The 17863-nt window shown below is 41.6% G+C and overlaps 1 protein-coding gene and 1 non-coding gene across 6 annotated transcripts in view; both read left to right on the plus strand.

The window, feature by feature from the left end:
* pals2b (protein associated with LIN7 2, MAGUK p55 family member b) overlaps positions 1-13720 on the plus strand; it is a 28096-nt gene extending 14376 nt beyond the window's left edge. For 2 of the 5 annotated variants that reach the window (XM_058619724.1, XM_058619727.1), the window contains 11 exons: positions 2466-2587; positions 3263-3415; positions 5829-5981; positions 6191-6418; positions 8215-8346; positions 8434-8530; positions 9718-9786; positions 9884-10045; positions 10145-10347; positions 10464-10592; positions 12383-13720. In XM_058619724.1, the coding sequence (XP_058475707.1) occupies positions 2466-2587; positions 3263-3415; positions 5829-5981; positions 6191-6418; positions 8215-8346; positions 8434-8530; positions 9718-9786; positions 9884-10045; positions 10145-10347; positions 10464-10592; positions 12383-12559 (1625 nt within the window). In that variant the 3' untranslated portion in view covers positions 12560-13720. Of the gene's footprint in view, positions 1-770; positions 861-2465; positions 2588-3262; positions 3416-5828; positions 5982-6190; positions 6419-8214; positions 8347-8433; positions 8531-9717; positions 9787-9883; positions 10046-10144; positions 10348-10463; positions 10593-12382 lie in introns of those variants that run through there. The other 3 variants (XM_058619725.1, XM_058619728.1, XM_058619726.1) reach the window with 2 other exon arrangements.
* A 2399-nt stretch (positions 13721-16119) lies between these two features.
* On the plus strand, positions 16120-16191 carry trnae-cuc (transfer RNA glutamic acid (anticodon CUC)). The gene has a single exon. It is a non-coding gene; the product is annotated as a tRNA-Glu (tRNA).
* Positions 16192-17863: the final 1672 nt, after the last annotated feature.

Raw genomic sequence — 17863 nt, forward strand, 5'->3', positions numbered from 1 at the left:
TCTCAAAGATTGTGTGTAGTCGTTCCAGAAACGGAATATCCTGAGTCATACATACAGTAAGTATTCTGCTTCTTGAATAAACGGGTCCAAGAGTCTGCAGTGCAGTTTGTAAATCCCAGCACCAAGCCCTCCCTCCCCACCCGTCTTCCTCCCGTTTTTGTCCTTTTTTAAAAAAGCGGATCATAAATATTTAAGGTTTACTCTTGCATGGAGTCGGCTGTTTATAGAGTCTGTCTGTACACTGTGCTGATCAGGCCGCAGTGAAAGCTCTGTATTTTTTTTCCTTTCTCCTTGTACAGCTGCCTTCTGTCTGCATGTAGGATGAATGGATGATCGATGGTTCTTAAATGAAACCGTCAAACTCAATTTGTTTGTGCTGCAAACCAGAAAAAGTAGAACTGAAGATTTAAGTTTCCATAATGAAACAGTTTGTTAATGTTCACTTTGGTAAATGAACGATGGACATGTCAACAGTGCACATATAAAACACCATTAAAAAAAAAAAGTTTAATATTACATAATTTGCATTTCCGAGACAGTCAGCAATTTGGCATTCACCGTCCACAACGTATGACTTGACGTTATGACATAAAGAGCATGAGTCAGGGTCACAGAGTGGAAATCATGGGAGTGAATGCTGACTGGACATAAATTAAACACCCACATAAGTGTTTAATGACAGAGAGACGAGAGAGAGGGAGAAAGAGAGCGACACACACACACACATATACAGTATATATAAAAAGACACACATTCCCAGGGCTTAAAGTGTCTTAAACAGGCTTACATGGGCTTTGAGACCCTGGCATTAAGGCGTTACCTGGTTGATACCTTCAGTCTTCCCCTCTCTCTCTCCATCTGTGAGTACAAAACTCTGCAGAGCTCTAATCTTAGGTAATGCAGAGTCGGTAATGTTGTAACATGTTCATTTCACATATTGTTACGTACCTTATTTGAGATTGTTTGATAAATGGTTTATAAACTGAGCTCATAAGAGCAGCTGGATGCGAATGGGGATTGGCGAAGACCTAGAGAGCTTTTAGATCAAATAAATATCAAGTTTTAAGTCTGACCTTTGGGTTTAATGTGTTCATTCCACTTCATGCATATCAATTTTTCTTCCGTTCGCTGACTTTTGTTATGAAACGTCAACTTTGGGAGTAAAAGAAAGTCTAAAATTTGCAGTTTTGTAATTAAGCTTAAAATAATCTTAAGATTAACAAATACATATTATTGTTATTTTAACTTATCACAAATACTCAAACATGTATTATTTCCTTAATTCACACTGAGACATGTCTCATAATCTGGTGGGTATGTGAAGCAGTGGCTTTCAGGAGGACCAGAGAAACTGTGTGTGTCGAGTTGAGTAGAATTGAGTTGCAGATTTTTGGTGGACTGCGGAAGACTTTTAAAATAATGTTGTTATTCATTCATCAGCACTCGGAGTATAGCTCTGATTTCATTCACTTCCTCGCGACTGCCTTTTTTTTTTTACTTGCTGCCCCCGAAGCGTTTCATATGAGATGTCGCCCCCACATAGAATCACATCTGAAGGGCGCGTCGGCTCCGCATGCATTATTAATATGTTTATGAATCTCTTGTCAATAAATAACAATCACCTGACAGAAGATATGAAATTGACTGGCGACATTGATCCCACATAGTCTCTGCTGCCACTTCCCTGATGTTGTTTATGAACGGTCTCGCAGACTTTTCACTCTGTACATAAACTAGTCGCAATTGTGCTTGACATATTTCTTCTTCTCTGAAATATGAAAAATGTCCTCCCACTTCTTTTATATACCATGGTTTAATAAACCTGTAGTGGAGAAGAACATTATAGATAGTGGACATAATATTATTACATCTTATTTGTATATACACATTTATTTATAAATATCTATATATAGATATATATAGATATATACAAACATACGTGTGATAGAACTCCACAGCATCGGAATCTGACATTATCGATGTAGTCATCATAATTTTATAGTGTGCTGACACCTTTTCAGTAATATGACTTCATTTTAGTTTGTAATTTAGTATCTGATGTCCTTGTCACTGCTGGTTCATTTTCTAAAAAAGCATATTCAGCCAACACAGGGCACAGAGACGAACAACCCTTCACTCTCATGTTCACACATGTTTTTGGACTGTTTGAGGAAACCAGAGAACCCGGAGATCATGCAGGATCCAAACTGGTGACCTTCTGGCTGTGATTCAACAAAGCCAGCCATGTGCTATTTGGTTAATTATGCAGTTTTATACGTGATCCTGTGTCAGATTTGCTCAATCTCACTGACTCCTCCTCTCTCTATCTGCTGCAGCATCTCAGTTCACTGTTTTGTGTTTATGCTTTGTATGACTTTCAGGCACGACTAACTCCTCTTATCTCCTGTTTCTTTTCTTTTTTCCGTCTGTGTCCGTGTCTTTATCTGTCGAACCCGTCCGTGCAGCAATGCAGCAGGTGTTGGATAATGTGGGTGAGCCACCCAACGCCACCACGGGGGCCAAAGACATCGACCTGCTCTTCCTGCGCGGCATCATGGAAAGTCCTATTGTACGAACCCTGCCAAAGGTAGCACACACACATATATAGATAGATATATATATATATGCGCGGCAAGCAGCAGTGAGCGGACTAACGCGCTAGCCAGCACCAAAGCCCTCCACCCCCTGCACCCTGCAGTGCTTGGCTTGCTGTGACACAGGTGCCGAGGTACAGTAAGGCTTTCACTCACAGAGAACACTTACTACACAAATGCACACATGCTGTGAGTAACACAGCGATGTAGTATCCTAGTGTGCAGTATTTCTTCTGTCGGTGCATGTATTCCCTCTCACACAACACACCTCCACTGCCGTTTGAAATCCACTGTGCGGTGAGTTCAACGCTGCGCTCCTGCATGACAGGCTGTTGTCATTTTTTTTTCCAGCATCAGCTGCGCCCTGCGGAGACGGAACATGTAGGGATGGCAGATGACTGAATGTAAACAAATAGACATTTTAACAGACAGACAGACAGACAGAGACCTGCTCATACAGCAGACAACAAATCAGGACTTTTGTCACGTGCACAGAGACGCAGAGTAAAACATGCAGTGAAATGAGGAGGGTGAATGGAATAACTCCACGCTACGCGTAGAATCCTACATGCTGTCGGCAATCATAGCTTTAGTTCACAACAACACTCCTTACATCGGTAAGTTGAAAACTCGACTCTCGACCCTGAGCTCCCCCGTCTCTCCGACAGGCTCAGGAGCAGCAGGAGGAGGTGAAGCTGGAGGCGGTGCAGGACAACAACGTGGAGCTGGTGACGGAGATCCTGGGCGACATCAGCAATCTCAAGGTCAAAGATGACAGCGCCACTGAACTGTCCAAGATCCTGCAGGAGCCACACTTCCAGGTGAGAAAACAATATCAAAAGCTTGTACATAAAATCTTTGTTCTGGTGATAAAACGTGGCTGCTAGTGGATTAATTATTAACTCAAATGGGGAAGGGGTGCACATTTAAAAACACATTTTATTACACATTCTTTGTGTTAAATATCACTAAACATCATTATAAATGAATATTAATTCAATCTACCTATAATTATCAGCCTGTAACACTTTTCTTTGAGCAAAATGAGCACTGGAGATTCTGCCGTGAGCCAATGCTGCGAATGTTAGTACAAGAGGGACTCGGTAGTTAATGTTTAGCTTGTGACACAGGTGTCATGTTTTTACTGTAGATACAGAGCTGATGTTTTAGATCCCACCAGCAGGACACTAACCTCTATACACAAGGCTTTTCACAGGCTGCACCAATAGGAGTTAGCGACGCCTCTGAACCAATCAGAGCCGTTTGTCGGTGTAAGCTGGAGGATAAGACCCTTGTGACCTACTGAGAGAGAGAGAGAGAGAGACAGGAGGGAGGGAACAACATGACATGGAGAGACTTTCAGTTTATTATACCACGTACTCATTGAGTTGATAAAAATGTTTTAGTGGTCAACAAGATACAGTATTTTAAATGTAGAGAGGCAGTTTTGGATGAAGGCCACCTCAAGGACACTCAAGTCAACCAAGAAATAATGTAATAAATGTATTTTGTTGCCAGTCCATCCAGACATGAGACGAATTTTAACTAATTCATTCATTATTTTTTTTTAATTGAAAGCTATAATTTGCTGCTGAGATTTATCCTCCACATGAGGGCAATCTCAGATAACATAGGGCGACAGGCGGGGTCACACCCTGGACAGTTCTTCATCGTAAGGCCACATAGAGACAAACAACCATCCACTCACACTCACATCTGCGGTCAATTTAGAAATCTGTAAATCTGTAATCCGGAGAATACCATGGAGGAAGTTCACAGTACAAAATGTTTTTGTGTTCACATTTTTTATTTATGGGGAAAACTATCCCAGAAGACACTTCTCCATTCAACCATCTGTCTGCAGACTCTTCCTCAGTGTATCTCGACCCTGGTCCCAGGGGACTCAGTGCCCTGCATGTTTCCCTGCTCCAACACACCTGATTCAAATAAGTGGCTCGTTATCAGGCTTCTTGATGACGAGCTGCCCATTGGAGTCAGGTGTGTTGGAGCAGGGAAACATCTAAAACTTGCAGGGCAGTGGGCTTCACAGGACCAGGATTACCCCACACAGCTAGTCAGGGTTTAAATGTGTGCGTATCACGTCCACTGTGTCACCTCAGGTGACAATGGCAGGACCCATTTATAAACGGAAAACGCGGTGCATCGCTCGTACATAGTTCACACTCGTCATTGTCAGACTGTAGAAACCTGAAGCGACTGCTCAAACAGTCGCGGTATCGTATTTGCAGATGCTGTGCGTCTGCGATCAAAAGCAAAATCAAGGTTTCAGTGAATGTGAAACAAGTTTTTTTTTGCCGTTTGAATCCTGAAAGTGAAAGTTACAGGACGGGAAGAACAACTATTCTATTTATGAGCAGTGTGTGTGTACTGAGAGGAGTGCACAGAATACTGACTGACCCATGAGCTTTTACGTACCCTCTGGCAGTCAATACAGAGCACACAATTTATGTGTATTACTATTATTTTCTTGTTATTTATTTAAATGTCTTATTTAAAATTGTAGGCTGCTTAAAATCATCCTCTGTCAGCATCCTAAATAAAACACAGACATAGTTTGGGTGTGAGTTGTGTCTTAAGTGTTTAGCTGTGCAATTTTATCACATTTTATATAATAATGCCACATATTTCTCTCTCTTTGTATCTGACTGTGTTATTCTACTCAACTCTGTATTAATTGTGATACATGGAGCACCACTGAGTTCAAAGTGAGATGATGTTTACAATCATTGTACATTCTTACCATTGTTCAAAGTGAGATGATGTTTACAATCATTGTACATTCTTACCACCGAGAGAAACTGCACCTTATTACATATGTATATTTACATATGTATATTTACATTTATACTTATATATATATATATGTAAATAATTTCCTACTTGTATTACTTACTTGTATATTGTTTGTTTGTTTTTTTATCTATTGTTGAGCTGCTGTAATGCCGTTTTCTCTCCACTGTGAGATAAATAAAGCTATCTTATCTTAGGTACATAACACAGGTTCACTACATATACCGATAGAATGCTTCTATACACACTGCAGCACATGATTAATATTCAGTGTTTTGCCTCCGATGAGTGAAGTGTTTCTCTGATTAACAAGTGTTTGTTGTTTTCTAGTCAAATCATTTAAAAAAATTATCTGGTTTCTTCAATGTCACCTTTAATTATCCAACATTTTAGTTCTAAACTCGCATCATCTCCCTCTCTCAGTCTCTTTTGGAGGCGCATGACACAGTGGCCACAAAATGCTACGACGTCCCGCCCCCAGCTGAGATGACCAATGACGCGGCCGTGAACAGTGCTCTGATGCAGGCGGATGCTGTGCGCATGATTGGCATCCGAAAGAAGGCTGGAGAGCCGCTGGTGAGCAGAGAGCTGAAATGATCTGCATATGTGTGTGTGTGTGTGCGCAGAGTTGGAAGGGAGTGGTTGAGTACATGAATTACCAAGTGAGTCAATAAGTGGGACAGTGGATGAAAGGGGAAGGAAACATTGCATGTACTGTCTGTAACTCCACATTGCTGAGTCCAAACCTACTCCTCCTCCTTCTTCTTCGCTCGTCCTCCTCTCAGGGTGTGACCTTTCGCGTGGAGAAAGACGACCTGGTCATTGCCAGAATCCTGCACGGCGGCATGATTGACAGGCAGGGCCTGCTGCACGTGGGCGACATCATAAAGGAAGTGAACGGCAAGGACGTTGGCAACAACCCCACCGAGCTGCAGGAGATGCTCAAAGACTGCAGCGGAGGCATCACGCTGAAGATTCTCCCGAGCTACCGGGATGCTCCGGCACCTCCTCAGGTACACAAGCACCAAAGGACGTGATCCCAAAGTACACACACACGCACACACGCACACACACTTATGTAATGACTGGCAGATGTTGGGGCACCATCACAGAGCTGGTGATCTGTCCGACAGCCTTCCCACAAACCCCCGTGCAGGAATGTGAACCTTTGGAGCCCTATTAATAACACTCCACATGCTATCTGGGTCACACTAGCCATTTCTGTCTCTTGGATGCACACACACACACAGATTTGTACGGCTGTTCTCCTTAGGACACTGCATTGACTTCAATTCATTTGGACAGCCAAACCAAAGTGTTATCCTGAACCATAACCATAACCAGTTCTGCCACATTAGGACCAGGTTGTGGTCTCCATGAGAACTGCAGTGTTTATGTCAAGATGTAACAAATTCAAGTACACACACACATTTTTGCGCTTCATTCATAGTGATGACTCCTAACCTTTACCCTAACCAGGCCTTAACCCCCAAAAGGCCCTTTAAAGATGTGAGGACTAGCCAAAGTGTCCTCACTCTGTCAAATGTATGGCCCACGGGCCAGAACCGGCCCACCTGTTGGTCCAATCCGGCCCACAGGATGAATATGTGACAAGAATCTAATCACAATGTGAAATACTATGTTTTTCGGTTCCAGATCCCTGTGACTAAATGTTTTGTGCCTTTGTAGATCCACTGTGATCTGTAAGTTGTGTGATTGTTAATCTTGGGGATAGTAATGTTGAAATTGCACTTATTTTTTTCCACAAGGAATTTCAGGGTTGTTCATACTGTTACGTAAAAAGACATTTTATAGTAACTTTGGAGTTCTTAAGTTACTTTGCTATTATTTTACTGGTCCGGCCCTCTTGAGATCAAATTGTGCTGGATGTGGCCCCTGAACTAAAATTAGTTTGACACCCCTGGTTTATATGATTATTGGTCCTCACAAAGCCACAAATACAACAACACACACACAGCTCTTCTTCTAAGGACACTAAATTGACTTCCATTCATTTGGACAGTCAAACCAGAGTTATCCTTAACCTTAACCATAACCAGTTAAAGCCTAACGCTAACCTTAACCTGACCACAGTTCCAGCCTCAGCACTAAACTTAAACTAGTCCCTCAGAAATGAGGTTCTTCCTCATTAGGACCAGTTTATGGTCCTCACAAGGTCAGTGTTTATGTCAGGAAAAGGTCCCAAAGAGATAACAACTACACACACACACACACACTGGCTTCCTGTAAACACATGTCCCCTCACATGGAAAGTACAGTTATTTGTGATACTTGCAGTTATTTTCTCGTACGCGTGAGCGCCACAACATTTTTGGCCCGTTATGGCTCCAGAGACTCTCGGTCAACAAACAGGAATAAACTCAGAGATGTTTGTTTGGCGCTCACTCAATGAGCAGCAGTTCAACGCTGCAGCCTCACATCCTGCTCTGTGTGCGCTGCACAGTATACTTAACTGGCTTGTTTTATTGCTTCCTCTGGTTGCTTGTTTAATCAAATGCATCAGCCAGAGCACTTACCCTTCCTGGCAAAAGTCCCCCGTGTTGGTGCAGCGTGAGCAGCTGCGCCGGGTACAGTGTGGGACGCGAGGACGTAATGAGTGTGAATGAGCTGCTGTGACTGTGTCGGTGTGTGAGGCAGCCTGCTGAGCTGCAGCCACATTGTTTTTCTAGTTTGTGTCGTGTGTGTGTGTGTGTTAGTCCACAAACCACTTTAACCACAATTTTTGTTTATTTGAAGACTGCCAGATTTGCCAGTGACCACACCCCCCTCACAACTGTGTTCTTCACAGGTGTACGTGAGGCCGTATTTTGACTACAACCCAGAGAGTGACAACCTGATACCGTGTCGGGAGGCGGGGATGGGCTTCAAGAAAGGCGACATCCTTCAGATCGTCAACAGGGAGGATCTCAACTGGTGGCAGGTGGGATTTCATCCACTCATCTGTTTTCTTTATGTGTATTTTGTTTTTTTAAGACTAAAGTCCAAACTGATCTGTAATCTGCTTTAGGCTTGCCATGTGGTGGGCGGGGCCACAGGACTGATACCCAGTCAGTTCTTGGAGGAGAAGAGGAAAGCGTTTGTCCCTCGAGACTTTGATGGGTCAGGTAAGAAGCTGCAAACATTTCTGTGGATTTTACACACGCACATGTACGTGTCACTTATATAGCATTCATAGTGTGGCCATTCATAGACATAATACATTCCCTAGCCCCTTAACCATCATTACTAAGTGCCTAACCTTTACCCAAACCCTAACTTTAACCTAATTCTAACCCTAAAACCAGGTCTTAACCCTGAAAAGGCCATTTTAGGGCTGTCAGCCAAAATGTCCTCCCTATGGTATATACTGTAGGTTTTTTGGTCCTCACAAAGATACCCATACAACACACACACACACACACAAACACACAAACACACACACAGAATTGACACAGCTATCTTTTTACGGTCTCGCATTACCCTACATTCATTTGGACAGCCTAACAAAACCTCATTCTTAATCTCAACTATAACTTAACCACTTCCTCAGAAATGAGGTTCTGCCTGTTTAGGACCAGGTTTTGTTCTCCATGAGGACTACTGGTCCTGACAAGGTCAGTGTTTGTTTGTGCCAGAAAATGTCATAAACAGTGACCTGACCCACACACACACAACATAATTTGTGCTGTGGTTAGAGCCTGAACTCTAAGAATCCTGCAGTTTCTCTCGTAAACGTTGCTGATGTTGAAAAGATGGATTGGCTTTAGGTTTGTCTGCTGCCAGACCTCTTTCACTTCTCTATTGCTTTTACCACGGAGACGTGATTGATGGGGAAAACGCCTGGGAAGTGGATCAACGGTCCACACCTGCCCTCTTTTGGCCAAATGTGTAATTGCACAAAAATACCAGCCATAGTAATATAGAATGTTATGTTTTTATAACAACACTTTACTGTATGGTAATAGGGACAGTCATTTTATGAGAATATTGCCTTGTTGCTACCAAGTAACCAAGTAATAGCTTAGTAATAAAAATGCAAAAACATTTACATGTGGAGGTCTGACTCTGTAACTAGCCTATAGTAATAGATTAATCGATATATAATCTCTGGATTACCACAATAATACCACTGTAATAGGCAATAGAAATAATGCCAATTCTATTACAAGTATTTTCATGCTGTTAAAATAGGAGAGTGTCAAAGTTCATGGTTTTTTTTAAGGTAATTGTCCTTTATATGCTCATGGAGGTTATGTTGCACGTATTTTTATATGTGGAAATAAATAAATAAATGCCGAGTCATGTTTCGTAGGCATCCTTTGTGGCACAATAGCTGGTAAAAAGAAGAAGAAGATGATGTACCTGACGGCAAAGAACGCAGGTCAGAAAACCCAACACGCCGACACTTGAGCTCACGTCCTCGACGACGTCTTTTTGTTCTGCGTTTGGCTCATTGTCGCGTGTCTGTGTTTAAACAGAGTTTGACCGACACGAGCTGCAGATCTATGAGGAAGTGGCAAAAGTGCCACCGTTCCAGAGGAAGACGCTGGTTCTGATCGGCGCTCAGGGCGTGGGCCGACGCAGCCTCAAGAACCGACTCATGGTGCTTCAGCCAACACGTTTTGGCACGACTATACCATGTACGTTTCTGTTAGGTTTGATATATATATATATATATATATATATATATATATATATATATTCAGTTTAACAAACGTCCAAACGTTTCCTCCTGTCAGACACTTCACGACGAGCCCGCGATGAAGAACTGGATGGTAACTCTTACCACTTCACAAGCCGGACAGAGATGGAGGTGGACGTGAAGGCCGGGCGCTTCCTGGAGCACGGCGAGTACGACGGCAACCTGTACGGCACCAAGATCGATTCCATCCATGAAGTGGTGGCCACCGGACGCACCTGCATCCTGGACGTCAACCCACAGGTAAGAGACACTGTTAGGGGACAGTGTTATTGTTAGTATAGGGCTAGTTTTACCGAAGTACTCGTTTATTTTGACTGTGACATCTCCTCCTCCTGTGTGTGTGTGTGTGTGTCCAGGCTCTGAAGGTACTGAAAACAGCCGAGTTCATGCCTTACGTGGTTTTCGTAGCAGCACCAGATTTCGACACCCTCAAGGCCATGCACAAAGCTGTGGTGGACGCAGGCATCACAACAAAGCAGCTTACAGTAAGTTCATGCTCATTTCTTCATGCACCGCAAACAACACTGTATGAGATATAGTTCATCTGTACATAACCCACACTAAAGCCCTGTTTGGACGGGAGAGGTGGTGAAAAGCAATTATTACCAGAGTTTCTAAGTAAAGATTACATCGACTTTCACCTCAGGTAAAAAAGGTCCAGGTAATACTAAACCAGCATAGATAGACCAGCAGTAAATGTGTATAAATATTCCATCATATCCTGTTTACAAGTAGTTTTCGGCAGATTTTAAAGCATTGAGGCGCATACCGTTTCTGCACTAGGCGGTCCGACAAGTCTGTGGCAAACCTTGGGTGTTTTTGGGATACAACGAGCATCATTCTCAACCAAAACAAGGTTGAAAACTTGTCAGAGGCAGCACCTCGCTATGTAGTAGGCTTAAGCTTTGTGGTTAATAAAATAAAATCAACCAGTTGGCTAATCTGTTAATATTAATTTGACCGTATCCAACTGTTGTATGGTTAATTCCCGTGTTATGGATGTGACAGAACATGACGTGTGTGTGTGTGTCTGCGTCTGTGATATCAGGAAACAGCGTCACACGCATGGCGTCAGGAGGTGACGGCGGTGCGTACAATCGATGTAATCCTCCCACTTAGTTAGTGGTAGTTTTATTGAGATTTCTTACCCTGTGTGAATTTAGCAATTAATATTACACACGTCCTGTGGTGAAATCACATTACTCCACCTCCCCATGTAATACTTATCCCCCGTCTGAATAGTGTTTAAGTCTCACAATCTATTTTGAATGCTCAAGGATTGGGTCCAGGTGTTTGCTGTTCGCACATGTACAACGCAGCAGGATGAGAAATGTCTAGAACATTTAGGCAGCGATGGCACCTGCTGGGTGGAGCAGGCAGGAGGCACGACACGACACTCAGTCACTTTTTCCACAGATTTCCCTGCTGTTTGATTGATTTGATTGAACATCTCCAAACAATTTCAGGAAAATGTGTTGTTTTCTGTTTTATTAATAGTTACTTATCAGGCACTTAATGATAAAAGTATTCTTCACTACAGTTTGATGGGATGACAGCGTTTCTGAAATATTCTTCTTCTTGTGTTTTATGGCAGCTGGTGTCCATAATGTTATGTAACACTGCCTCCTGCTGGATTTAATCTATCATCCTTTTTGTTGGTTGTGTGTGTTAAAGGTTGCAGCGCTTAACTATTTACACACTACAGCTGGTGATTTTTGTTGTTGTTTTTATTCTGCCGTTGTTTGGCCGTCTTGAAGAGAAACAATATAACTTTATTATTATGGTGGGACTCACGTCAACATGACATTTTATATAAGAATGCCAGATTCTTTCATAACAGAAAACAGGTTTTTCAAGACCTTTTTTTTTATACGTGTGCCTACTTTCTCACATTTTAATAAAAGCATGAATAAATGAATGAATGAATGAATTAAGTAATTAATTAATGTGGAATTCACAGTAAGTTGAAGTTTAACTGACAACTGAAACATTTTAGAGTACGTGCTTATTTTTCCTTGCAATTTCCCTCGGTGTAGTATTTTATTATGATTATTTATTATGAAAAGAACTACATAAATAAAGTTCACTTACTTCTTAAACTTTTAAAAAACATATGGAAATCCAAAAAGTGCATTCATTTCACAAACGTGTGCAAAATGTAGTCCTTTTTGTCCAGTTATTTCTAAGACACAAAATTCCAGACTTTTAAGACTTTCAAGACCCTGAATATATACTATAAGTTTCCAGAACTCACCCGTCCTTTATGTGTTCGCAGGACGTGGACCTGCGGAAGACGGTGGACGAGAGCGCCCGCATCCAGCGGGCGTACAGCCACTACTTTGACCTGACCATCGTCAACGACAACCTGGACAAGGCCTTTGAGATTTTACAGGCTGCTGTGGTCAAACTGTGCAGTGAACCCCAGTGGGTCCCCGTGAACTGGGTGTACTGAGGAGCGACTGAGCCTCCAGCATGTCTGTGTGCTTCTGACCACAAAGGCCAAAGAAGAGGAGAAGAGTGGCGAAGATCCTTCTGCAAAAAAAGATAACACAAATAACAAAACAAACAAAAAAAAAAAGTCTCCTTCTAATTGCTCTCTCTCTTCTTAGGCCTACACGGCTTGCAACTTTTTTTCTACTCAAAACTCAAAAGGGAAAGAGTGATTATTTATTTTATAACTTTTTATGAAAGATCTTTCTATTCAATGTGGAATTCCAGTGAGAATGGAAACTGAAAAAGAAAAAAAAAATCTGGTCCCGTACGTGGGCCCATATTTTTGCATTAATTTATTGTTGTGGTAGTTTCCGTCTTATTTTGTAGCACGTGTTCGTGTCGGTCTTCCTTTTTTTCCTGCGCGCCGACCCGGGATTTACGATCACCACCGCGAGCTCCACTGTGAAGACGATGAAAGCCAATGATTTCTCAGCAGTCTGTGTCCAAGAAAACCTGTCCGTGTCAAACATCATCGCCATGTTTGAGCAACCCGTGTAGCTCTGATTTATGTCCCCCTCCCGACGTTTAGCTGGGCAGTCTGCACTCAAACTCCTCAACACCCGATCGTGTACTTTTTCAAAAGTGAAACAGTTTTGTTACAGTAGTTTTTCCATCCGTGTGGTGATTTATAGTGTCGTGTATAGTGTCACACACCATGAATTTTTATTTTATTTTTACTTTTATTCCCCTCGATGTGAGGCTGTCGTCTGGAGTGTGATCATCGTCGTTAACGTCTGCATCCACCAACGTGTGTTCACGTCGTCTAAATGTGAGTGTGTCCCCTTCCTTGTGTTCCTCATCTCCAGTGCTGCAGCACTGTTCGCCAAAGCCCGGGTCATACTCCAAAATAAACCATGACATTTACCACTATTACATCTGGTTGGTAGGTTAACTGCGGGCTGCAATATAAATTTATACTTAAACATAATGGATGGATTTTGGATAAAATTCTACAACCACTAAATGTTTCTGAAAAAGATCTTGCACCTCGTCTTTGTGATGTAACATTTTAACATCCCTGACATCATGAACAGCCCGACATCAACTTCATGTTCCACAGATTTGCTTCTACATTTATATCAACAAGGTAATGATGAATAAAGTTTATTAAACCTCACAAGGCTTTGTTATAATTTGTGGATTATTATTATTCTTGTTGCTGTAGGAGCCAATCTGATCATTTATCCTGATTATCTTGTGTGTTTGCTTACACATTAATTGCTTGTTATGGTGTTGGTGAGTCTTACATCACCAGTTTATCCACCTTGAAACAAAACAGGTCTTCGCCTGCACCCAGCAGTGTGGCTAAAATCAGGACTGATTTGTCACTACATTCATTATTATTTGTTTATTAGTTTAGTTGACAGGGACCATGTACAGAACCAGGTCTATACCAGAGTTAGCTGAATAGCTCATCTGCATCTGTGGTCCAATTTGTTATAATTAAACTGAACTCATGGGTGTTTATCAGACCTCAGTACTTTTTTTAGTCCAAAAGCACAACATCAAAATCAGCCAGTGCTTTATCAGGCTTTGGTCATTCAGTCATACATCTTCTACCACTTTATCCTCCACGTGAGAGTTGCAGGTGCCAATCCCAGCTGACATAGGGGCGATAGGCAGGGTACAAACTTGATAGATTATACCACATACTCATTGAGTTGATAAAAATGTTTCTTTTCTGTGAGACACAGTATTTTAAATGCTGAGAGGCAGTTTTGGATGAAGGCCACTTCAAGGACACTCAAGTCAACCAAGAAATAATATAGTAAATGTATTTTGTTGCCAATCCATCCAGACTTAATTAATTAATTCTTTTTTTTTTATTATTTAAAGCTATAATTTGCTGCTGTGATGGAACATGGAGGAAGTTCCATCCATCCATTTTCTACCACTTTATCCTTCACATGAGGGTCGCTCACACACAAACGAGGATAACATACACACTCCAGGCAGAAAAGGCCCTTGTTTCCACCGGGTTTGCGAACCCGGGTGTTCTACACCGACCATGTTTATGTCATTCAGTCATATTCATAACACAGTTTTTCTTTTAAAATACCTTAATAAGGCGGTGTTTCCCAATCCTGTGCCCTGCATGTTGTAGAGGGTGCCCTGCTCCAACACACCTGATTCTACTGATCTAATCAAGCTCTGCAGCAGCCTGTTAACGACCCATTCATTAGAATCAGGTGTGTTGGAGCACGGCCAATCACAGCCCTCGGCCCACAGCCCTCGGTTTTATGTAATTCTAATATTTATGGGCCGGGACAGAGTCAAACAGAAAATGGGGGTTCGTGACCCGGCTGTGACAGGCAGATCCATTTTATTATGTTATTATGTTATCTGACTCCAGATGGGATAGAAATGGCTTGGATTTGGTTGCATTGCCGTTTAAATATGATAATTGTGACAATGAAAATTTCATAAAACAGTGCAGTTGTGTGTAACTTTTAGTGTTAAAAAAAACATCTGATGTGACCCTTGGCCCCCGAAAATCTTCACATTATCAAATCTAGCCCTCGTTAAAATAAGTTTCAGCACCCCTGATCTAGGGTTGGGAAACACTGCCTTAATGTTTGTGTTAAGACACAAATTAACAAAAAAAAAAAAAAACAGGTTTTCAGGAATAAAATGTGTATGTTCTTCTAAAAATCAAAAGCCCCCTGACACAAAGACTCGCCTGTCTGTAGTAAAATGATCTAAAGCAAAAGGATGATTTCACAACGTCGTGGTAAAAAAGCCATTTGCTTTGGACATAATGTGACACGGTTTTCTATATTGTATAACTGCTCATGACAGAACATAATAACCTGCAGGGCCACGAGGGGAAATGTCACGGTGATCCCAGCACTCACACTTATCCAGCTAAAGCAGCTCCGCGGTTCTGCCGAGCCACTTTATCCAGCTGCAGCACTTCAGTTTGACCGAGGCGTCTTTCACGGAGACTGTCAGGTCACAAAAGCTGTTTCATTTAAGGCTGAATTCCATTCACCTGCACATGGCTTTTTAGACTCATACGACGTTTATTCACCTTTTCCAAAAGTCACATTCAAGCACTCTCCACAGTTGTGAAAAAAGATATTCACTTACTCAACAGAAAAAGAAGATTCTTCCATGCTAATAAAAGCCAAAGTTGTGTGTCATAATAGGCCACTTTATTGGGTACACCTGTGTAACTGCTTGTTAATGCAAATAACTCACCAATCACATGGCAGATATAGTCTGTGGTTTTAGGTATGAAGAAACGTGAAGAGAAGGAAGAACAGGTATAAGAGTGACCTTGAATGTTAAATAAATAAACATTTTAAAGCCAATATCTGCTGATATAACCTGTCCTGTCCAGTACCTACGACATGTAGTATGGTTGACTGCATGCCTTGTGGTGTCGGGACAGTTTTCTGTGCACAGGATGAGTCTGTGACAGATAGATGAAGTCAGGGCGAGGGAGAGTGAGAGTGAGAGAGAGAGGCGTGGACAACAGTATCAATAACAGTATATGTGTAAATCACCTTATAGACCTCCCTGGTGGTCTAGTGGTTAGGATTCGGCGCTCTCACCGCCGCGGCCCGGGTTCGATTCCCGGTCAGGGAACTACGCTTTTCAGCCTAGCATGGGGGTGGATGACACTGTCATCTACCTGCAGGACCGAGCTCTTTCTCACCTGGAGAAGTTCTCTGATGATTCGTTTCTCAATACTCAATACTCAAGTAAGCAAGTATGTTCTTGCGTACTTGGGAAGTATATACTTGCCAAGTACGGGACGTACACAAGTATGTGGTTGTTTCGCAATACTCAAGTATGTAAGTATGTATGTATTGTTCTGCTGTTTGAATGGTGGCTGGCGCCAAGTGCTGCAGCCTCATTACCTCCACCTACGGTGTTGTTAAATGAACATATGAAATACTTTTAATAAATGCATATATATATGTTGTTATTATTTTTACATTTTAAATATTTAACTTTATTAATTTATTAAATATACAATCCAAATAATACAATGCGGAAAATAGATATATTGCAGCATTGTAGAGTAGTATATATATATATATATATATATATATAACTTGTACAAATATATACTACTCTACATATCTAATATTTACTTATTATATTTAAATACAGATACAATGACCGTGCAACTTTAATATAAATCTAACATTAACTTAAAATATAAAAATAAAAAAAACATTAATAATATACAAACTTTCAAACTGTCAGGTCAAAATGTTTCCATTAAAAACAAAATAACACGTCAACAACAAATCTATGGATCATACCAAGCATCTAATGACAGCGAGGTCTGAGCCAGCGGATCATTTCATCAGGACAGGCCGAGGTAACGCTGCTCTGTGCCGGGCAGTGAGCGCCGAGCGTCCGCAGAGGCGGAGCTGATCACCTCCGACAAACGTTGCTGCCAAACTATAAATACGTCATATCTTCATACACAAAGCACATGTTTGAATTCTAAATGACTCATTTCTCGCCTCAAATGATGTTAAAACTTTGTTCCGGGACACAGAAAAATATTTATTTCAGATTTATATTTCTATTATCTGCTGCTATGCTCCGCCGAAATGTATTCTGGGATACATGGCCATCCCAAGTACGCTTAAGTCACCTCCGATGCATACTTGGTAAAAATGGGCGGAGCGAGAACACTTCCGGGTTTGAGAACCGTCCTCGCTGTTCGCTTACTTGAGAATTGGAACAGCACTTGGACTGAGGCTGATGACGTTTTCACAAGTACGGGAGTACGCAAGTACGCACAAGTATGGATATTGAGAAACGGCCATTGTCATCTTACAAATACCTGGGTGTTCACATTAACAATAAACTGGACTGGTCTGATCAGGCTGCTGCACTTCAGAGCAGTCTCTACCTGTTGAAGAGACTAAGGTCTTTTGGAGTGCATGGAGACCTGCACACCTTAACACTGCTGATCTACTGGGACTTAATATATTTTCTAATATTCCACCAGAACTATTTGTTATAAAAGAAATACATTTGCAATTTCAAGCACTCAATCCAAAACTCAAGCATTTTATAAACTAGGGATGCAGAATATTGGACTTTTTTGATAAGGATTCTTATCAGCAGCAGTGGGCCGATAAGGATCTAGAGGTCTAGGGTGTCGCACAGGGCAGCAGAGACCTGTCAAGAAACCTGTTTCTAGTCAAAGTGCTGCTGTGGAAAAAGAGGCCATTTGTTTAAACACTTTCAATACAATCATACAACAATTATCCCTTTATAAATAAACAACCAT

Source organism: Solea solea, chromosome 20 (assembly GCF_958295425.1).
Source record: "Solea solea chromosome 20, fSolSol10.1, whole genome shotgun sequence".
In the NCBI taxonomy this organism is placed as follows: Eukaryota; Metazoa; Chordata; class Actinopteri; order Pleuronectiformes; family Soleidae; genus Solea; species Solea solea.